General features: G+C 56.1%; 1 protein-coding gene and 1 long non-coding RNA gene across 2 annotated transcripts in view; one reads left to right on the top strand and one right to left on the bottom strand.

Moving 5' to 3' along the window:
* The first annotated feature begins 342 nt into the window (after positions 1-342).
* LOC132525459 (uncharacterized) lies at positions 343-3,994 on the top strand. Its single transcript, XR_009542238.1, has 3 exons — positions 343-481; positions 2,033-2,462; positions 3,670-3,994. It is a non-coding gene; the product is annotated as an uncharacterized LOC132525459 (long non-coding RNA).
* A 5,286-nt stretch (positions 3,995-9,280) lies between these two features.
* The window catches only part of ST14 (ST14 transmembrane serine protease matriptase), a 37,538-nt gene continuing 24,064 nt past the window's right edge, over positions 9,281-22,754 (bottom strand). Inside the window, exons 8-19 of the mRNA XM_060160776.1 lie at positions 20,150-20,289; positions 19,875-19,972; positions 19,103-19,212; positions 18,888-19,018; positions 17,644-17,748; positions 17,240-17,350; positions 17,041-17,154; positions 16,681-16,803; positions 15,829-16,015; positions 10,514-10,788; positions 10,038-10,174; positions 9,281-9,961 (exon numbers count right to left, since the gene is read on the bottom strand). Coding sequence (XP_060016759.1) covers positions 9,800-9,961; positions 10,038-10,174; positions 10,514-10,788; positions 15,829-16,015; positions 16,681-16,803; positions 17,041-17,154; positions 17,240-17,350; positions 17,644-17,748; positions 18,888-19,018; positions 19,103-19,212; positions 19,875-19,972; positions 20,150-20,289 — 1,693 coding nt within the window. The 3' untranslated portion in view covers positions 9,281-9,799. The remainder of the gene's footprint in view (positions 9,962-10,037; positions 10,175-10,513; positions 10,789-15,828; positions 16,016-16,680; positions 16,804-17,040; positions 17,155-17,239; positions 17,351-17,643; positions 17,749-18,887; positions 19,019-19,102; positions 19,213-19,874; positions 19,973-20,149; positions 20,290-22,754) is intronic.

The raw sequence follows: 22,754 nt of genomic DNA, 5'->3' as shown, positions 1-22,754 counted from the left end.
GGCCAAGGAACAGGTGCTCTAAGTTAGAAACTGAGCTTAAAGGCTGGATACCGGCAGCAGCTGTAGATTTAACTTTTTAACGCAGCTCGTTGTATGTATCCAGATTTTTGGCTTCTAAGTTCAAGGTGCTGTTTAAGAGACCTGGGTGTATCAAATACCCAGACACATCCTTTCCTACAGGGGGATTGACTCTCACAGGCTCCTACGTACACGGAGCCCAGAGATGAGGTGTAGGCTTGCCAGTGTGTAATCTCCATTGACGTATGAAACATGAAGTGGCTTTTGGAAGACGGTTGCTCTTCCCCAAGAACCTCCTGACGTGAGGAGATGCGCATAACTGCCCTGGAAAGTTTTATCAAGTGCCTTTTGAAGAGGTACAGCAAGGAAGACCTATGGAAAGGATGAGATTTAAACGGGGAAACGTGCATATGTGTGGAAAAACCAAGCACCGATTCATCCAGTGCTGCCCGGCACGTGCCAGGTACATCCATGCATAATTTCTACCCAGAACAGGGGTTCCACAGTTCCCGCGGCCTCCCAGGTACAACCGTGTGACACCAGTGAGAATTCAGATCCACTGTCCAACATGGCAGGGCCTTCCATGTGGTCCCAGGAGAGAGGGACTGGTACAGATTAGCTTTGGGGAAGGTCTAGCTTTGCCTTGCACGTTTTAAGTGCCACAAAACATTGATGTATACACGCATACATACAATCACACACACGAAAAGTAGGGGCAAGGGAAGAAGGGAGGCTTCCGTTTCAGTCAGGGTCCGTCTGCAGTTCTGGTCTCCCCATGTCAGGAGTCCTGCCCGCCCAGCACCTCCTCCCTGGGGCTGCTACCAGGCCCGCCCTCTGGGGGCCCTGGGCCTGCACCCCTGAAACAATGGGACCAGAAGCTCTTCCGTGCCCCACCCCTCGCTGTCAGCAACAGCCGCCATCCCAGAGCCAAACAGTTGGAGCCCCTTATTGGCCTCTGTTGACAGGCACCAGGTGTAAAAGGTTTTTCCCGTTTGCTGAATCCCTTCCCACCCGGACTCTCCCAGTCACTGGGGGTTTTTTGTTTGGTTTTAATTTTTTGGCCACGCCGAGTGGCATGCAGGATCTTAGTTCCCCGGCCAGGGTTTGAACCCGCACCCACCATAATGGAAGCGCGGAGTCTTTAGCACTGGACCGCCAGAGAAGTCCCTCAGTCACTCGTTTACCCCAGCTGTCGTGTGCGTCAGTGGATTTTCCGGCTCCTCTCCCATCGTAAAGTGTAGGTTGGAGGGGTGAGCAGAGCCAAGAGCAAAGGAAAAACCCAGCAGTTCGTTCTGCCCAGCAACCCCCAGGCTCCAGTGGGAACCAGATACCTCCTCGAGGCTCAGCCCACAGCATGGCCCTCAGCGCCCGGGTGCCTGCACCTCGGACCGGGGTTGGGGGGGCTCTCTCTGCTTCCCCACACGTCACTCCAAGTACGTTACATAAGAAGCATAATCTGTTTTCAGTGTAGACGTGGAAGGTTGGTCCTTGCTTCCCAGAAATTACCCATAACGAAGTCCCATGAGTAATAAGTAGAAAATAGGGGTTTTCTAATCCCAAGGAGGATGAGAAGCATGTGGGGAGGCCAGGGCTGAATGTAATTCAGACTCAGTCCAAGATAATGTTAATCTAGGGTGACAGGAACATGTGGTAACAAATATGCTTAAGACCTTTCCAGGGCCAAAACCTCACCTTTTAGTAGCTGCACATGGGTGAGGTTTTCATGAAACCCTCAGCTCTGCCGCCTGCCTTTTGAAGGCTCTTTCCCTCCTGTGACTGACGCACAGGACAGGAGCGTGTGTGGGCTCGTGAGCCGCTTACCTTCCCAGCCTCGCTTTCCTCCTGCCCACCCCCATGCCCGAGCCTGGCACACGGTGAGAGGTCAGTCAGTGAGGAGGGAAGAATACACATCCTGGAAATGGGTCCATAATAATGGCAGTCTGTCCTGTCACAGATGAAAAACAGGTGTAACACGAACCTCAATACGCTTCCTACCTTTCACTTTCACTCTCAGTGATGGGAGAAACACCTGATTATGAGCTGCTCGTGGGGGAGTGAAGCTCTTCATCAGCTTCCCTAGTCCGTGAAAACGTCATCAGTGAGGAAAGCCGGACGGGGATCAGTGTTGACCGTGGAGACGTGGAACGTTTCCAGGTACATTAAGTGGGAGGAAACCCACATTCTGGAAAAGGCGACCCGAGGAGTTTCTGGGGGCCCTCTATCCCTCCCCCCGACCCCAAGAAGAGAGGAAAGAGGACGCTCAGTCCCCCTGGCCGTGACCATGACGCCCGAGTTCCTGGGCCTCCCATAAACCTGCTCCAGCCGAGGAGTCTGCCAAGGACGCCCGCGTGATGCCAGCCCTGAACGCGCTCCAGAGTCACGTAAGCGAGCCCTGCTGCACTTACGGAGCTGGCCGTCCAGCGCCTGCCAGCCTCTCCAGGACGGTGAGTTTCCCATGGTGGCCACTGCCCATGAAGTTCGCACTCTGGGGTGAGGGGTCGGGAAGAGGAAAGGCAGCACAGCCACTGGAGAGCCGCCTTCACAGTGGGCCCAGACGTGGTGTTTCCACACTTGGGAACACAGGGTTCCACATCTGGGCTTTGCCAAGACTCACCATGAACTGGGTGGGATGAGGTCGTGGAGACTGGCGGGCCACCCACACCTTCCTTCCAGACCGGCTGCTTCAGCGACTGTGCCTATGGCGTGCAGGGCGTGAGCGCCCCCTACTGCTCTCACCTAGAATGATCCCCAGGGCAGGGACTCGAAAGAATCTTTCTTTGCCTTTAAGCCAAACTTGCAAAATATTTATTAAACCTAATTAAAAGGCTTTTGTTTAAAATAAATACCCAGCGAAACAGTTCAAACTGTTAACCACTCGTTTATTTTTCAAAAGCCTTTGAACTAGAACAAAATGGATTGTCTTTTCAGCTCCGGTTGCGACATTCCCCCAGGTCCCAGTGAAAGTCCTTGTCATTGGTGACCCAGAAACATTTCTGTCACCCCACCCAGGCTCATTCTGTGGCTCCTTCTTTGGGACTGGAGAAATCTGAGGAAGGGGATTTCCCTGGACGCAGCAGGACCCCGCAGGCCTTCTGTCAGTCCTCCTTTTCCAGTCACTTCTCCAAGCCCAGGTGCCCCCATCACTTTGGGCCTCTGTTCCTTTTGCTTCGGCTTCCCCCAAGGCCAGCCAGCATTCAGCAGACATGAATGGCTCAAGGGAGGAAGCTGAGGGCAGAAGTGACCCTTCTGAGTCACAGGTCAGAGCACGTTGTCCAGCTGCCCACGGCCAAGACCTCAAGGAAACGTTCTGTCCCTCCATTCCCCACTAGCCCTAGGTGGAGGAATAAGAGAAAGCAGATGGTTTGGCCCCTGAGAAAGGGAAATGCCCAGGGGCTGCCGGGGGTAGTAGCCAAGGAAATAGGAATGGGAAAGATTTTGAGATGCTGAAGGAGCCCTTTCAGAGCCCAGTTAGTTCATTTTGGCCTTTTCCACGTGTGCCTAAGCCACGGAGCTGATCGCCTGGCAAGAGGCCCTGGATCCTCCAGGCTTCAGGTTGGGGGTGCCCTGCCTCTGGAAGGCAGTCCAGGACTTAACTGCACGGGCTTTGGAGTCCAGCGGCTGGGTTTGCATCCTTCCTCTTCTCTTTCTGAGGAACCTTGAGCGAGATGCCGTGGGGAGGATGCAGTGATGTGATGCACACGAGGCACTCGGCACGCACTGCCCCGTTACTGACACTTCGTAGATATCACCGGAGCAGCTGAGCTGCCGGACCCTCCCCAGCGAGGACAGCTGCGGGACAGACACGTCGGCAGGGTAGGTGTGCTGAGCAGGTTCCTACCTACCTGACCTCCAAAGCTTCTTTCCAGCTGTGAGGTTGAATGGAGGTGTCCTTCCAGTTCTAAAAGGGCAGCCCTCAGGCAGCTGTTATCCCACTGAGCAACTGGAGGGTCACAGAGGCCCGGGGAGCCAAGTGGCCAGGCCCTGTGACCTCACACCTCCTGGGAATGTGAACTCCCTCCCACCCACCAAGGGCCCCCGACGGGCTCCAGGACCTGCTTCCCAGCGTCTGCAAGGCCAGGCCCGACGAGCCTGAAGCAGCCCTCATCCTACAACCGCCCTGTTCCCAAGTCACGAAGGGCGCAGGGCAACCCTCAGCAAAAGCCTGTCGAATCCATGACTTCTTTCCTCATCCTTTCTTCTGGCTGGTATAAATAAGCCAGTTTTTAACCGTTTTTTTGCAAGGGTCATGTGTTCCAAACATAGATTTCAATTTTTTCTAGTCTGTTTCTACACATTTTTCTTGTCCTTTTAAGTATTTGGACAGTACCTAGGTTATGAAATTCAAAGAGGTATCTGATGCCCTGTTTCCTTCGGGAGCTGTTGTCTGACAGAGAGAGAGAGAGAGAGAGAAGGAGGGAGAGGGAAGGAGATAGCTCCCCTACCCTCCTCTCGGGACCTGGTCCTTCTCCTGTCCCCCAGCCCTCCCACACACACACTGTGTACTTGCAGCTCTTTGGAAAAAGAACACAGGCTAAGGGTGGAAGAGTTTTCTTTTCGAGTTAAACAAGTCTGTATGAAGTTCCAGAAGAGAGGTCTGGCAGGGAGACTGAGTTATTCCTGACCACAGGGGCGTGGGCAGGGAAAATCGTGATAACCTCAGGGTGAAGGAAGCGTGTGGTAGAGGAAAGCACAGAGCCAAGGGGAAGGGCAAGCTAAGTTTGCACCCCAGGAAAATACACAGCCCTCCCGCTGGAAGATTCTGAGGCAGCGGAACAACCAGACAATGGAGTTGATTCCACCTCGCCTGGAAACAGCTGTGGACCCTGACTTTTTAGAAACAACTGGAGATGAGGGGAAAAGGCAGAAAAACAGCCTCGGAGCTGCAGGTGCAGGGCGATGGCACAGGAGCGCGCAGCCCTCTGGAGAAGAAAAGGGGGAAACAGATAATGAAATGAACTGAAATCCGAAGAGCTGGGGTTTCTTCACCAAAATACAGTCATCACTGTAGGCATATCAGACCAGAAGCAATCAGCGCGTCGTGCAAGTGCTGATCTGAGAGTTAAGGGCTGCTCTTTCCTCAGCATCTCTCTTGCGGGGAGCAGGGGTGTGGGGGGCGAGGACAGCCAGAACATAAAGGGAATCTGGACCCAGGCCCCCCTCACGCTCGGCCGGCACCCAGGTCCCCCTTGCTCCCCCTTTTCCTGTTGTGCCAGAGGCGGCTCCCTCTCCTCAGGGAGGAGCCTGTCCACGCCCAGGCCTAGAGGAAGCACCACTTGCTCAAAGCCCCTCTGACGTCTTCACTCCCCGCTGTCAATGCCGTGTTTGTCACCTTGTGGAAGAACGGTTGGAACAATCTTCTAGGTCAACCCGAAGACGTAAAAGCAGGTGATGAATGTTCATATTCCTGCTTGGGGGCCTGCTCTCATCATCTGAGTGGTATTTGGTGGCTTTCCAAGCTCTGTTCCAGATTGCCACCCTGAGGAACCCCAGCCTGGTGACCTGAAAGCAGTTGCCCGGACCCCCTTCCAACGGACACTTCCCCCTTCCCTCCCTCGGCCCATCACCCTTACCGGACGAGTTGAAATGGCACGAGGGCTGATGCAAACGCCCCCCTCTTTGGGCCAGGTGGACCCCAGGGACCCAGTAAACAGCGGCGTCCCACCCGGGCTGGCAAAGCAGATGGAGAATGAGTGCACTGCCCACCTGGAGCAAACCCCTCACCTGGACAATAGCTCTCACGGCAGGGAGGCCTCGTGACCAGGTCTGTTGGAGTTCCCCAAAGCAAGGGGGACTCGAGCCTAGGGGCTGGCCCACAGGGTCTCTGAGAACGTGGCCCCTTCATTCTACCCGCGAGAAGTTCCTTCCCTCGTGAAACGACGGTGTGTGAGTAACAGAGTCTATGGGGGACAGAGCCTAGGTGCCCGGGTCCTAGGAGACTAGATGTGGGACCTTGGGCGGTTACTTACACTCTTGGCGCCGTGGTTTTCTGTTGTAAAGTGGGAACGACCATAGGGCTGTTGTGAGGTTTACATCAGACAAGTAAAGTGGCTCTTTCATTAGATGGTAGATATGTTGGAGCTTCAGTGTTCCAAGAAACTCAAGTCTGAGAAACACCGGCTTTAAGGTCCAATCTCCCTTACGTGTGGCTGCAGGTGTGCAAAACACACACACCCTCGTGATTCCAAGCCTGGGAAAGTGGGAGGCCTCATTCCATCACAGAGAGCTGAGGGAGGCCCCCTGAATTGAATCTGTGGGCATGCCACGTGCCCCAGAGAGGGAGGGTGTCCTGTGGTAACAGCCAGGCCATGTTTCCAGGACCGGGAGCTCAGGCCCTAAAACACAGCCCTGCCCCTCCCCCAAGAATGCGTGTGTGTGTGTGTGTGTGTGTGTGTGTGTGTGTGTGTGTGTGTGTAAGAATGTACCTGCCCACGGGCTGCAGCATCTGTCAGCTGTGGTAACGGGTATCGTTCCACGCTTGCTCCTCCGGGAGATAACACCCACCTCCTGCCACTGGTCACCTCTGTCCTCAAACCCTAAAGCTCTTTTGACCCCGCCCTGGGCATGTTCATCCTCCGGGTCCCAGAGCCTGAGGGCCAGCAGGCCCCTGCCGCAGGGAGGGGTGGGTGCGGGGCCTCCTGCTGCCCACCTGAGATGGGGCACGAAGGGACTGGAAGCTGCAGGAGACAGCCTTCTGAGAACGGCTGGGCCTGGGGTCCGTCCCAACCCACCTCCCCACCCTACGCAGCGAGGGCCCCTCTCCCGTGACAGCACCTTGGCCACCGGGAGGCTGGCGGCCTGGGAAGCCCTGCGGTGCCCCCTGGTGGCTGAACAGCTTCCCTACGCCCTTCTGGTTCCCCCCCCACCCCCACCCCGGCCCTGGGTCCTTGCAGACTGTTCCTCCTGCAGGATCCAGGTCTGGATCAGATCCCTGTCCACGAAATAGGATGAAACATTGACTGAACTTCCATTTTAATGCTTGTGATTGGTGGCTAAAACAAGTGAGACGCAGGGTAGTTTGGGGGACCAGAGAGATGGCAAGATCCTAGCAACTAAAACAGGCTAGTCAGTCAGGAAAAGGCCTCACAGTGGTTCGTTGAGCTTTTGTGGGGACCCAACCGAAGGCAACAGAGAGCATGAAGCCGAGGCAGCGCCTTGTGCACAGGCCCGTGTGCCTGCCTGGGGCAGCGCTGCCTGGTTGCCTGGGTGTGGTCACACGAACGGCACTGCACCGTCGTGGGCCTGGCTGTGGCAGCAGGCTGCACGGGCGGAACTGAACTTGCTCACACACTTGGGAGCTGGAGTTCTTGAACTGGACGTGAAAATGCGTGCGAACAGTTTTGGTCACTAGTCTCTCCCCAGGCCTGCACCCGGGTGCGGGAAGCCGAGGCGGTGGCTCAGGGCTGGTGCCAGCGCCGCTGCCCTCGGCAGAGAGGAGCAGACCCGGGCCGGCTGTCACTCGTGTCGTCAGCCCTGACTGTGCTCGGGCCTCTGTCTTCATTACAGCTCGAAGACGAGACTGACTTCCCACTAGCTAAGGAGTCTTAGCCGATTCTTATCTGTGGTCAGAAGTAACGCTGGATTTGGCTCCACAGTCTTTTGAAAGGCACTGATGCTTTGTTCGGTTTCCAGGTGTCAAATGTTGAGGCTTCCAGGACCCCGCCAGGACCGCAGGACACGCCTGCAAAGCGCAGTGCCGGGCACCTGGTGGGCACTCAGAGATGCGGATGCTCTTAGCCCTGTGGTTCGTCAGAATCACCCGGAAGGCTTGTTAAAGCAGACGGCTGCGCCCCACCTCCCAGAACCTCTGATGCCGGAGGTCTGGGTGAAGTGTGAGAATTGAGCCTCTGCGATGCCCCAGGTGGTGCGAATGCTCCTGGCCCCGGGGCCACGCTGTGGGAACGCTGTCCTGGATGACCTGCCCAGTCCCAGCCCGGACATGCCGGTGAGACCCCTGAGGCAGCGGGGTGACCCCAAAGGGCCCCAGGAGGATAACAATGAGGCTGAGAGACCACCGTAGACTGGGACAGAGGGCTGTGGAGAGGGAGCCCCTGTGCCTTTAGGGGACAGTGAAGTCGTCTCATGACCCCACCTGCGTTTCTGACCTGGGGAGAGCGTCTTCCGGACCATGTCAGGTGCCGACAGGAGAGCGGTGCTGTGGGTAGGCACAGGCCAGGCCTGGCTGCCTGAGGGGCTCTCACCCTTGGGAACCAGACCACAAGTGAAGCCTCTCCCTACACACCAGGTATGTACACTCGGCACCATCTGCACAGGGTCTTCTGACAGCACCTTCATTCGCCTACTCCCCACACCTGGGCAAAAATGATACCCTTTCCCTTCCCTGGAAGGAAAACCCAATGTGGATGCTTGCACAGCTGTCAAGACAAAACTTCTCCCTCCTTCCAGAGAGTAAGGCCCTCAGGCTAAAATGAAAGAGGCAGCTCACCTCCTCCAGGAAGTCTGCCCAGATTGTTCCCTTTGGTTTCCAAAACACATACAGAGCAAAGACCATTCAGTCAACAAATATGTGTTTGTTAGCATCTTCTAGGAGCCAGGCCTGAGCTGGCGGTACAGCAATGAGCGAAGACCACCCACCCTCCCTCACACGGCCATCTGATTTCTCTTCCTAGGTCTGCTGCTATCCCCCAGCCCCAGCTCGTACAGAGCCTTGGCATACGGAAGGCCCTCAAACATCTTCTCAAGAACTCCCTGAGCCCTCCCCAGATCCTCGTCTCTGTCCCTCTGAGTCATCCCAAGCAAGAAGGGAGAGAATACTGTAATTTACTAAGGAAAAATCAAAGGAGGAAGGACAGCACTAGACATGGGAGAAGCCTCAAGCGAGGCGGCATCATCGGGACCCACCCACTCAGCCCACGCTGGACAGCCGTGAGTTCACGCACACGCTCGTGTCAGAGTGTGCAAGCGCAGGCGCACAGGTACACACACACACACACACACACACACACACACACACACACAGCATTCGCGTGACCATCTCCCCACCTGACCGAAACCGCCAGGACAAAGCTCCTCCCCCATCCCGGAGAGCGGCACCCCGTCCCACCCCTCCTGTCCCGGCACCAGGCCCTGTCTGGGGAGCTTCAGGTAAGGGAGGAAACACAGCCCTGTGCTGGCCTGGGGACCGTCCAGGGCACTGTGGTGCCCACTCTCAGCCTGACTCCAGGCTCTGTGCTGAGGGGAATTTAAACCCAGTTTCTTGCTGCTGGGGCTAGGGGAGCCCATCAACTCCAGTAAGAAAGAAAAATTACCTAAAAAGAAATAAAGTGTTTTACTCATACACACAAATATACACACTGAACCCCGCCCTGGGAGCCGGCAAAACATTCGAACCTTGGACCCGGCTGACTTCCAGGTCCCTCAGGCCTGGATTTCCTGAAGCAGGCGACCCTGGGAGCCCGTGGTGTCCCACCAGCCCCGCCCAGGGGGCCCCAAAGTCCAAACAAGAGCTGGTCCTATATCTGAGGCAGACGAAGCCAGCCTTCCCTGTATCCGAGGAAAAGAGCCTCCGGCCCAGCGTGGCGCCAGGGCCGAAAGGCTGTGTCTTCAAACCTCCGGCCTGGCACTGCCAGGCGTCCTCCCCTCCCCTCCCTGAACGCGCTTGGGAAGCTGGGGGTGTGGGGTGGGTGAGAGGCCTGCGGGCGCGTCTCCATCTCCAGAGGCTCGGGGATCAGGTCCCAGTCTGGGTTCCGGGGGCCAAGCCGGGGGTCCGGGCAGCAATCCCGTCCTCAGCCCGCACGTGCGCACCTGGGGTGGCACCTCGCCGCTACACCCCGGTCTGCTGTTTAATCCAGTCCCGAAACACGGAGAGCCTCGTGTACACGCCTGGCTTGTCCCTCTGCGCGCAGCCGTCGCCCCAGCTCACCACGCCGGCCTGGAACATCCGCCCATCGGCCTCCGGGCTGGACAGCGGACCCCCGGAATCGCCCTGCGGGGAGACCAGGCCTTGGCACCGAGCCCCGCCGCCCCGCCCCTCCGCGCCGCCCCCAGCCCCGCCGGCCCACCTGGCAGGCGTCCACGCCGCCGCTGAGGTAGCCCACGCACATCATGCGCGCGGTGATCTGCTGCGGCAGCAGGCGCTCGCACGTGGTCTGGTTGATGACGCGGATCTCGCCCTTCTGCAGGATCAGCGCCCTGGTGCCTGGGAGGCAGCAGAAGGGGGGGACAGGGCGGGAGGGGAGGCCGGCAGTCAGCGGGGGGACCCGACCAGCAGAGCCCCCGAAATAGCGCGGATGCCCGCGGCCCACACGTGGCTAAAACCTGAGGGCACGCCTCCAGGATGGGATGCTGTGCAGCGGGGCAGAGTGATCAGGCCGCGCTGACCATCTGTCGGGTGAGGAATCCGATACCCACCCTGGGAAGGCGTGTGATAAAGGGAGGGACAGAAGGACGGCCACGAGGCCCCCCCCAGCCCACAGCGGTTGGACTGCGGGCAGAGCTGTCAGCCCCTCACCCCAACTTCACCTCCACCCCTGCTCACCTCCCTCCTGCGTGTGGCCCCAGCCGGTGACCCAGATGGCCTTGCCGGCGGGGAAGGCATGCGCGGCGTCCGGCAGGCAGATGGGCCGCACCGTAGCGCTGTACTCGGCCGGCTGCTCCAGCTGCAGCAGCGCGATGTCGTAGTCAAAGGTGAAGTCGTTGAAGAAGGGGTGGGAGATGACGCGCTGCAGCCGGCGCTCCTGCACCCCGGGGGCGCTGCGCTTGCTCTGGTCGTGCAGGCCCAGGAAGGCGGTCCACATGCTGTGGTCAGAGTACCTGCCGGGGGCCGGAGGACGGGCGGAGAGGGAGGCCTGAGCCGGCGCCCTCGGCCCCATGCCCCTCGACCCGAGCCCGCGCCCACCCCAGGACGATGCTCAGCTGCCCTCGCTTATCTCATTACCAAAAAGATTTCCCTTCTCATTAATCTACCCTTCCATGGAAGGGACACATCAATCCAAATACTTCTCTAACACAGCGGTACATACTTTAAGTACCAGAGGAGCTGAAAAGTAGATGGAACTTCACCAGGTTTGTCGTCGGCAGCGTGATGGTGCAGCAATTCTGACTACTGTGTATGGGACGACTGAACCAGTAAAAAGACAAGACCCTGGTGTTGCTGGGACCCAGTTTCCCACGTGGGAAAAGGGAGACACCAACAGGCAGAGGCAGAGGAGAGAAGAACCCCATGCTGCTGACATGCCATCAGAGCAGGAAAAGCTCACGGCTGTTCAGAAAGATGGCCTCAGAGCCATGGCATCCCCAACAGCAGACAGAACGTGGCTTCTGACGATCCTTCCCCATGGAAGGGAACCAAGGCTCCTTGGAGGAGTGGCTGATTTCAGGTCTGGAGCAAGCAGCACATAGAGTGAACCAGGAATATACTGTGTTACCAGAAGTGAGTGGGAGCTGGCCCAAGGGCGGGGCCAGTAGGACAAGGCTTTCACTAGTCAAGATCTGGCTCATCTGGACACCAAAGTAAACCACGGGGTTAGAGCGCTATACGGGATAAACAATATAAGAAGCGGAGGAGAATCTGTCCTGAAGCTAAAAAATAATCTCAAAATAATTTATAAGAAGAGAAGGAAAGCTGTGCTTTACAGAAAAACACCAGCTAATAAATACAGAAGAAATGACACAATAAGTCATATTTCACACCTACCACAGCAATAACCGATACACGCAAGAATCATCAACAGATGCTGAAAACCACTGGGTAACAAGATAGCCACACTGGGACTTCCCTCCTGGTCCAGTGGTTAAGCCCAGGTTCGACCCCTGGTCAGGGAACTAGATCCCGCGTGCGGCAACTAAAAAAAAAGATCCCACATGCCGCAACTAAAGATCCTGCACGCGGCAAGGAAGATCCCGCATGCCGCAACTAAGACCTCGTGCAGCCAAATAAATACGTAAATATTAAAAAAAAAGATATACACACCAATTCAAAGCATCACCCAAGAGTCATAACCAACGGGGGAAGCACCTTTATAAGTACTGGTAGACACACCCTAACCAAGTAATCAGACTTTTCTCCAAATCGTCACCACTGATGGGGTATTATGTACTTCCTGAGGACACATCACCTATGCAGTGTTTCCTGACCAGAAAAAAAAAATGTAACCTAACTCTAATCATGAAACAACAACCAAAAACAACCAGATCGAGAGACATTCTGCAAAATAACATCCTGGACTTTTCAAAAACGTACTGCCATTAAAGAACAAAAATTAAAAGGCTGGGAGAGACTGTTCTACATTTTAAAGAGACGAGTCAAAACTAATGACTTAAAACAAAGCATATCCCTTGACTGGATCCTACCTTTTTAAAAAACCTATAAATACTGGGAGAACTGGAGGAATCTGAAATGTGGACCGTATGCCAGCTAACAGTGCTATGTCAGTGCGATCGTTTCCGGATGCGATAACCGTATGGTGGTTACATGGGAGGGTTTCCCTGTTCTTGGGAGACGCCGCCTGCCGTCCTCGGGGAAGACGTGCCACGATGGCTGCGCCTAACTCGGAAAAGGCTCAGAAAGAGGTACGTGAACGTCTAGTGAAGCACAGCTTAGCAGTGATCTGTGTGCTCGAGCCCGCCGATGAGTACTGTGTCCGACAGCAGAAGGAATCTGAGAAAACTTCAGTGTCAGTCACCAGAGAGGGCCTGGAACTTCCAGAAGACAAAGAAGAGAAACAAAAGCAGGACAAGAAAAGACACAGTGTGAAAACTCCACAAGGTCATGAAGGACCTCTTGGAGAAAAAAAAGCCCCAAAGCTGGTCGTGCCGAGCCGACTGGTGACATCCCCGTGCTGCATTGTCACAAGCACATCAGCTGGACAGCAAACACAGAAAGAATGGTGAAGGCCCAAGCGTTAAGAGGCAACTCAGCAGCGATGGGTTAGATGGCGGCAAAGAAACACCTGCAGATAAACCCCGGCCATTCCGTCAAGACCTAAGGCAAAAGGCAGAGGTCGACACAGCCGACCACGCCAAGCACTCTTCTGGGGCCCGACGTGTTAGGTCTTCTTATCCCCCAGCCAGTCAAGGTGGTCTTGGGCCACCGTCTGAACCCAGCAGCCCATGCCCCTGACCACAAGATGCCACCTCTCGGTAACACCCTGGGATCGCTTGCTGACTCAGAAATGTGTCCAAAGTACCTGCACTCCAGGTCCTGGCACACTTCCTCCCTGCCTGTCCCTGCTCACAACCCTCCCTTTGTCTGGAAGGTCTGAGTCACCTGGTCCACTGACAAACACCCTCACGTTTCAGCAGCAGACCAGACACCCTGCCCATAAGGCACTCCTAGCAGCCACCCTCCCCAGCACTCAGGGGAGCCCCAACCCACACACTGGGCCCTCGGCAGCCCCCCCAGCTCTGGCACAGCCCTTACCACGTGCACATGTGTATCGCAACTTGTCCCCCTACCCTGGGACGTCTGGAAGTGCAGGGACCAAGTCTAATTCAGCTTTCTCTCCCGGTGCCAATGGTAGCAATGGCTGTTGAGGGCATTAATGGGCAGAAGTAAGACTGCTGAGCAGGAGAAGATGAAGGAAAAGGAAATGAGAAATGAAAAGGTGAAGCAAGGGAAAGAGGAAGAAGCCGGGCAGGGCCCAGGGGCAGGTGCTTCAGGAAGTCCACGCACATCCCAGCTCACCCTGCAGACGGGGCTAGGAACGGGGACTGTGGCGGCTGTGTGGGTGCAGAGGACCCAGATCTTGGTTTCTTCTCACAGAATGCCTAGTTCTAGGGCTGGACCAGGAAAATACAGGATGAGCCTAGAGTACCAGGTGGTGTCCGAAAGCAAGGAGGTGGCTCAGAAAAACAAAAGAATGGGGGTATGTCCTAGGGAGCCGGGCGCCAGCCTGGAGAGCTCTCAGTGGTCGGCTCTGGAATAATCTAGCGACAGTAAACAACACGGTACTGGATTACAACCCGAAATATAAATATATGCACGAGTCCCTACAAACATAAATAGATGATTAAATACATGGGAGAGAGGGACAAAGCTTCCTTACAAAGCAATTCCACACTGACTCATTTTCAAAGAATAGAGTACAGAAGGGGGAAACACTTCCGAGTGGAGAGAGCGGTCATCACCGTCTTAACCAGATGACTGAGATGAGCTGAGTATCACCAGAGATAAGCCACGTTGACATCATTTACCTGCTGATACGTGACTTTCTTCCAAACACTCATGACCCCAGTCTAATCAGGAGAACAACCTCAGATGCATCCAGGTGGGGGCACTCTACAGGGCCCCTGGCCTCCAGACTGTCCAGGTCACAAAAAACACACAAAGACTGAGAAATCGTCCCGGACCAGAGGAGGCTGGGGGGACAGGACAACAGACACAGAGGGGGCACCTGGACAAACTCCTGCAGCAGAAAGGATGCTGGTGTGAAACCGGTGCCAGGGAGCCTGGGGGGGAGCCCAGGGGGAGCCCCGAGGCAGCCCGGAGGCAAGTTCCTAGTAAGGGACCGTGAGTTTCTCGTTTCTCGGTGCTAACAAAAGCAGCATGATAACATCAAGGGAAATTGGGCGGGGGTATGGGGAAATTGCGTCCTATCTTTGCAACTTGTCCACACTCCAAAATGATAAGTTCATTCTAAAAATTCTGAAGTAAGCTCCCATCACCCCAAGAAGAAAGCAGGTCGCTTCTGCCCAGAGTGGAGTCGAGTGTGACAGAGTGAGAAGAGCGGGGCAGGCTGGACCAGGCTGCACTTCACCAGCCCAGCAGCGCCCGGGGTCCACCACTGACCCCACTCCCCCCAAGCCTCTGCTGTTACATCACCCCCAGCACGTGCACCTGTCTGACCGGCCCCAGTGTCTGGCCTTAGGCCTACATCATGCTATGGGTCCTGTCTGTCCCGGAAGTCCATGGTGGTCCCGCTCTCTCTTGGCCAAGGGGTGACCGTGGCACCCTGGGTCCCCTTCCCACGCAGCTGCCCACGGCAGGAGGGCAGGCGCCCGGCAGGAAGCCCTGGGTGAGGGGGACCCCTGTGCCCGAGTCTCCAGGAGCAAGCTGTCCCCTCAGTCCCCCTCCCGCAGCCGATGGCCAGAGGGCCTGGGCGGGCTGGACCTAAGTCAGAAAGAGCCCCGGCGCTGGGCCACCTGCTCCTGCTAAGCCTGGCCCTGCCCACCCGCCCTGAGAGGCCGGCATGGCCCAGTGGCATGCTTGGTGCCCCTCCCTGCACCGGGCTCGGGTCTGCCGTGGACCTGAGGCTACGACGGGCTGAGCACCTACTGTGCGCCAGGCACGGGCTCAGCGCTTCAGGTGCGTCCCCGCGCTCCCTTCTCACACCTCTCAGCGTAAAAAGCACAGCGTCACCGTCAGCACCCAGGAGCCTGAGGCCTAGGAAGGTGAATAACTCGCCCGCAGTGGCCTGGCAAGCCAGGGCCAGGCGGTGAATGAAAGGGTCCCGAGGGGTCTCCACCGTGCAGGGGCTGACCGCACCGGCTCTGGAATCCACACACATGGGCCCCAGTCTGGCTCTGCCTCTTAAAAGCTGTACCACCTCAGGCAAATGTCCTTACCTCTCTGACCCTCCGTTTCTGTAAAACGGGGACGTGTTCAGACCCGTCTGCCTGGGCTGTTAGGAGAGGCACTGAGATCCCGCTGGACAAGAGGGGCACCCAATAAACACTCATTTTTATTACTTCTGTTATTAAGCCCCATCCTGGGGGGTCTGCCACCCCTCCAGTCCCGGCCCTGCCTCACCTGGGCACGACTCACAGACACAGGGCCTTTCCACCCCAGGAAACATGAAGGGGCGCCCCACTTAGGGCTGGCACGAGGCCTCCCCGCTCCGGCCCATGGCGTACCTGAATCCTCTGTGGTTGACGAAGCAGTGGGCGGCGGACACCATCCAGCTGGGGGAGATGAGGGAAGCCCCACACACGTGGCCCTGGCCCCGGGCGTGGAGGCTCACCTGCCAGGGCCACTCACCTTCGTCCGCGTTCTCACCCCCGACAACCCGAGACTGCCTGGAGAATGACCGCAGCCCACAGTCTGGGAGGCGCAGAGACGGGAGTCACAGTGGGGCTCCAGCCCCGCCACCGGAGCAGCAGCCGGGGCAGCCACCTGGCCCCTCTCCCTGCCCCCAAATTCAAAACCCTCACTCCCCACCTCCCGCTCCTGCACAGGGGCCTTCAGACATCTGATGGTTTGCTTAGATTTAATTTGGGTGTCATTTGCCCAGACTTTCTTGTTGCATGCGGAAGGACACAGCTCTGAGGGAAGAGCAATGGGTGACGTGAAGTCACAGAACAGCTGCTGCTCTGCTCACATGTAACCTACGGCCAGCGCTTCTGAAATACACAAGAGGCTGCAAATTAAAGTATGGGCGGGGTGGGGACAAAACCCTGCTGAGGGCTCCAGGACTTGCCCCTGTGGCCAGGTCTACAGAGCGGGGGTCAGCCCAGCACCGCGGCCAGGACACCAGCCCTGCCACAGAGGCCCTGACGTACTAGCTGCCCTGGGCCTTGCCTCCAGGACCAGAACTGCCTGTGAGGCAGTGCCTGGGTGCCAATCAGCAAAGTTATCCTTTCCTCCAGGCAGACACACCCTCTCACCAGGGCAGAGCTGGGTGAGTGAAGCGCTGACATAATGCCCACCTCCGTACGCGCCTTGCACAGTGAACAACCTGCACAACTGTATGCAGCAGCCCTGCTCACCACAGTCCTTCTCATCCGAGCCATCGATACAGTCCTTCTTCCCGTCACACTCGGGGTTGCCCTTGCTCACACAGAGCCCGTCGAGGCAGCGGTAGGTGTGTTTGGTGCAGGTGACGGTGCTCACTGCTCACGGAGGAGGACGCAGGGGGAGGGAATCAATCTCTCTCCCGCACCCAGGCTGATGGTCCCTCCCCCTCACGCCCCTCTTGGGCCTGCCCCCTCATCCGCACCCGTGCCCAGCCGACACCCTTTCTCGCACACTCAGTGTGCAGGGCGGTCTGTGTGTGTTGAACTCTGGACCCGCTGCACGTGAGTGTGGCAGGCAAGCGCCCAAGGGAAGGGGGCGGGGCCTGGCCTCACCGTGGTCGCACTTGGCCTCATCGGACCCGTCCCCACAGTTGTCCTTCCCGTCACACTGCTGGCTCTGCGGGAGGCACTTCCCGTTGTTACACCTGAAGGTCTCGGGCGGGCAGCCTGGGGAAGCGCGAGGACTCAGCAGGGGCTGGCGGGTCAGCAGAGGGCCGCGGGGAGCCCAGCCGCCACCCCCCGCCCCACTCACTGCAGCCCTGCTCATCACTGCCGTCCTCGCAGTCCTTCACGGAGTCACAGACCCAGAAGAGGGGCTTGCAGAGCTTGTCCGTGCACGTGAATTGGTAGGTGGCGTTGCATTCTGGAGGGGCGAGGGGCCGCAGTTAGACACGAGGCTCACTCAGCACCCGCTCTTCCCAGGAGTTGGGGCACCGCGCTCCTGGGGACCACGTCCCGCCTGGCTGTGGAAGCTGACTCAGCACCGCCTGCTCCAAAGGGGGCCCCCAGGAGGAGCCCGAGGAAAGGCGGCCTGTCGTCTGCCCTGGGCCGGGAACAACCTCCCCCACCGCCTCGGGCCATCCCGCCGCAGGGTCGGTGGCAGAAGTCGGGCACAGCAAGGGCAGAGGATACCCGGGTCTGGCAGCCCCGACTCACGGCAGTGGAGCTCGTCGCTGTGGTCGGTGCAGTCAGCCCAGCCGTCACAGCGCAGCTCCTCCTGGATACACCGCCCTGTGTTACACATGAACCTGCCCGGGCACGCTGCAGAGAGACAGGGCGGGCCTCAAGTCCACGACCCCCAGCCCCGCCTCCAGCTCAGAGGAGCGAGGCTGCAGCTGGGGGTCTCTGGGTCCGCTGAGCTGTGACAAGGGGCTTCCTACAGCTAGCGGGCGAGGGCCAGTCGAGGTCCCTCTCCCTCCCCCCATGACCAAACCCCGGGAAGCCCCGGGCAGAGTGGAGAGAGGCTGGCGGGTGCGCATGCAGTTCTACTGCCCCGTGTCCTTGGTCAGCCACATCCCCGAGCGCCAGGCTCCCCGTCGGCAAGGCGGAGCAGCAGCAGCTCTGCAGACGGCTGATGTGTCCCACCCTAGTGTCACACGGCATCACCAGCTTCCCTTAATTCTAAGACATTTTCCACATTCCGATGTTTCTGAAATTGGAATGTGTCTGACAACTGATGTCATCAGGCAGATAACAAAATGGAGAGGAGGCCGTTGTCACTTTTCCGCACAGGTAGCTCAGTCACTTAACAAAGCGGTTTGTTCATCTAATTACACTTCTGGTGGTGAGTCGTGTAGTTGAATTTGAACTTAAATTTGGACGTTTGTGTGCAGTAAAAGTGACTTCCAAAAGGTTATTCTAGGATGCAGGGTGGAAACAAAATAATCACCATGGACGTGGAAGAACTGGTTTCACAGCGGACGGTGAAATTAAAGGTCACGGAAACTGCCAGACCTCTTCCGTAGAGATCACAGAATTTCCAAAGCTAGGAGTAGTTAGTGTGACCACTCAAGCCCCAGTATGTTCTAATGTGTCTCAAAAGCATGCTGTTAATCCTATAGGTGCTCAAAGACACACAGAGACAAGCACAGATTCTCAAAGTGATGCAGAACCATAGGGACAATAGACCAAAGGAACTCGGGGGTCCTCGGCCTGAGATGCCGCACCCGGGGACCAAAGGACACGGTGTGTGCCGGCATTCACTGTCGGCCTTTTTTCACAAGTGCATCTAAGGTAGCCTTTTTTCCCCCCGCAGAAAGCTACTACAGCAACTGATAATGCATCCTACCGGCTCCGGTGGCCTAGGGTCAGGAGAGCACAGCGCTAATAAAATGCAGAACAGAGAGCTCATCGCGGGCCCGCCCTCCAGCCAGGCCCCGCCTCCCGAGCGTGTCACTCACGGTCACTGGCGTCGTAGGACAGGTACTCGGCCAGGAACCCGGTGTCCGTGTAGGACTGGTCTGAGTGGAAGTGGACGGTGATCTTGCTGCTGCCGCTGCTCACGACAAACTGGGGCCTCTCTCCACAGTACCTGGGGGCGGCAGGGGCCTCAGCGGGAGGAAGAGGACCCGCCCCGGGGCTGGGGCAGCCCCCCTCCCCCTCCCCCGACACCCACCTCTCCCCGTTGATCTCCACGTAGTCCTTGGAGCAGGAGCCCAGGGGGACGTTGGGCTCCAGCAAGAAGAAGGCTTTGAAGTGCACCTTCACGTTTTGGTTGTCGGGCACCTGGGGAAAGAGATGCTGCTGACCCTCTGCGGCTTCGCTCCTTCCTAAGTCCGGGCTGGCCCGTGGCAGCCACGGGGCCAGGACCATGGCGGGAGCACGGCTGCCGGGTTCTTCCCTCCGGCCCACGGGGGCAGTAAGGACGTGGCAGGAGGGATCCAGGCTCCATGCTTGGAAGACCTTCCAGACTTGCAAACAGCGAGACACACTATTACGTTACTAAAGAAGGCTGGAAATTCCTCCCCCAGCATCGACTGGACGGCGTGAGGTGCCCCGTCGGCAAGACGCCTGTCCCTGCCGTCCAGCAAGCGCGTCCTCTGAGTGTCACTCAGCCTTTGGCCTCGTCCCAACGGCTCCTCTAAGAGGCCGGCGCCCCTGCTCTCACGTTGCCCAGAGCGAGCCACGGCCAGAGAGGGAAGTCCCAGGCCCAGGTCCCTCTGTCACATCAGGCGCCGACCAGGAGGCGGGTGTGAGCCCGGGTCTGCTGGATGCTGCCCGGACCTGCCCTGCCTGCGGCCTCCATACTCGCACCTTAGGGGAGGCCGGAGGCACTCATCGTGCTTTCTCCTGCTGCCCCGGAGCATCCCTCCCCCTCCCTCCCCCTCCCTGTCCCTTGTCCCCCCCACCTTCTCTAGCCGCCTCCTCCCCCCCATCACAGCTCCTACCTCGATGTTCCAGGTGCAGTTGATGTTGGGCGGGTAGTGGGCTGGATAGTAGGGGCTGCTAAATGTGCCCTGGGCTGCATGCAAGTCGCCTCCACAGCCTGAAAGGAAGGGGAGGGGGGAGGGCGTGAGGACCAAGGGCCCAGGCAGGCCGAGAGCCCTGAGGAGCTGGCCAGCCTCCCTCAAGCTCCTGCCTGGGCACCAGACACTCCATGACCAGGAGAGCCTGAGCGTCAAATGTGGTCCTGAGGCTTGTCCCCTCCTGGGCTGCCCCTTACTGCTCATCCGAGGCAACTGGAAGACCGTGGCCTCGAAGCCGGGGTGTCGGCGCTCGGTGTTGGTCACCAGCGTGACGAGCAGGACGTTCTGGGAGGAGAGGAAGGTCAGGTTGTAGGAGGGAGGGTATGTGCCACACAGCCTGCGGGGCAGAAGGGCGGGCGTTATGAGAGCACAGAACCCAGCAGAGGGGCCGAGGGTGGGTTCCCAAAGCCCTCCCCACACAGGCAACCAGCTACCTGAGTAAGGATCTCCTCAAAAGACTGTCTCTGTTTATAACAGCAAGAACTCAGAAACACTGAACGCCTAACAGTAGAGGACTCATTAAACACACTATGGACCAAATAATAGCAACAACAGCAGTAGTAACGGCATCAACTACCAACACTTACTAGGAACACGCCAGGCACTGTCCTTAGTGCTTCTGTATCCATTAACTCAGGTATTCGTCACAACAACCATTAAATACTATTATCCCCATTTTACAGATAAGGAAACAGAGGCAAAACAGGTGAAGTAACTTACCCAAGACTGCACAGTTAATAAGTGGCAGGACTAAACGAAAAGACAACGCATAGAATGGGAGAAAATATTTGCAAACGATGCGACCAACAAGGGATTAATCTCCAAAATATATAAATACAAACAGCTCATGCAGCTCAATATCAAAAAAACCAAACAACCCAATCAAAAAATGGGCAGAAGATCTAAATAGACATTTCTCCAAAGAAGACATACAGATGGCCAAAAAGCATATGAAATGATGCTCAACATCGATAATTATTAGAGAAACGCAAATCAAAACCACAATGAGCTATCACCTCACACCAGTCAGAATGGCCATCATCAAAAAGTCTACAAACAAGAAATGCTGGAGAGGGTGTGGAGAAAAGGGAATCGTCCTACACTGTTGGTGGGAATGTAAACTGGTGCAGCCACTGTGGAGAACAGTATGGAGGTTCCTCAAGAAACTAAAAATAGAATTACCATATGATCCAGCAATCCCACTCCTGGGCATATATCCAGAGAACACCATAATTCAAAAAGATATATGCACCCCAATGTTCATAGTAGCACTATTACAATAGCCAGGACATGGAAGCAACCTAAATGTCCATTGACAGATAAATGGATAAAGATGTGGTCCATATAAACAATGGGATATTATTCAGCCATAAAAAGGAATGAAATAATGCCATTTGCAGCAACATGGATCAACCTAGAGATTACCATACTAAGTGAAGAAAGAGAAAGACAAATATCATACGATATCACCTATATGTGGAATCTAAAAAAAAATGATACAAACGAACTTATTTACAGAACAGAAACAGACTCACATACATAGAAAACAAACCTATGGCTGCCAAAGGGGGAAGGGGAGGAGGGATATATTAAGAGGTTGGGATTGACATATACACACTACTCTATATGAAATAGATGATCAACAAGGACCTACTGTATAGCACAGGGAACTCTACTCAATACTCTGAAATAACCTATATGGGAAAAGAATCTGAAAAAGAATAGACATAAGTATATGTATAACTGAATCACTTTGCTGTACACCTGAAACTAACACAACATTGTAAATCAACTATACTCCAATATAAAATTTAAAAATAAAATTAAAATAAAGTTTAAAATTTTTTTAAATTTAAGAGTCAATAAATAAAGAAATGGAGAAAAGAAATCTCCTCCCCTCAAAAAAAAATGGTGGTCCACTTCACTGGACCACCAGGGGAGTGTCAGGGGACTTCCCTGGTGGTCCAGTGGTTAAGACTCCGTGCTTCCAGCACAGGGGGCATGGGTTCAATCCCTGGTTGGGGAACTAAGATCCCACATGCTGTGCGGTGCAGCCAAAAAAAGAAAAAAGAAAAAGAAAAAAATGTGGCAGGCCTGAAATTCAGACTCAGCACTCAGGCTCCAGAGGCCTCAGGGCCAAAGAGCGTGTCATGTGCACTAAGCAACGCCACAGCCTGCAGCCATTACCAGTGACAGTCAGAGACACGCTACTCACCTGGGAAGATGATCCTAACATACGCCATCTTTACAAAGCACATAACAAGACCATGTGTGCCACATAACCCTTTTTAAAAAATAAATACACAAACCTACACATAGCAAAAAATTCTATAAGAACGTGCAACACACATTTAACAGTGATTATTTCCAGATAGGAAGACTATGAGTGGCGTCTGTCCTCTTCGTGCTTGTCTGTTCTCCACCCTGCCGCCCAGGACCAGGTATTCATTTGTTGTACAGTCAATCAGTTAGAGAAACAGAAAGAAACCCTGCATGAAAAGGGTGTTTAGACAGAAGTCCTGGCTGTGAAGCTGTGGCGGCAGATGGCTCCCTCCTGGTTTGGGCCTGAAGTTTAGACCTTATTAGCTGTGAAACGTGTGCCCGGCTCATTTCCACAGGCAGCAGTGGGAGGCTCTGGTCCACTGAGTCGGGAGCGGCAGGGGGAGCCGAGTGAAGGCAGGTCACCCCCACCGGCAGCCTCCGATTCACCTCGGCACCCTCAGCAGGTGCAGTATGCCTTTTCTTAATTGAAGTACAGCTGATTTACAATGTTTCAGGTGTACGGCAAAGTGATTCAGTTAT

The sequence above is a fragment of the Lagenorhynchus albirostris genome, chromosome 9 (genome assembly GCF_949774975.1).
Source record: "Lagenorhynchus albirostris chromosome 9, mLagAlb1.1, whole genome shotgun sequence".
Taxonomy (NCBI): Eukaryota; Metazoa; Chordata; class Mammalia; order Artiodactyla; family Delphinidae; genus Lagenorhynchus; species Lagenorhynchus albirostris.
The sequence above is the reverse complement of the archived record's forward strand: the minus strand, read 5'-3'. Positions and strand labels throughout refer to the sequence as shown.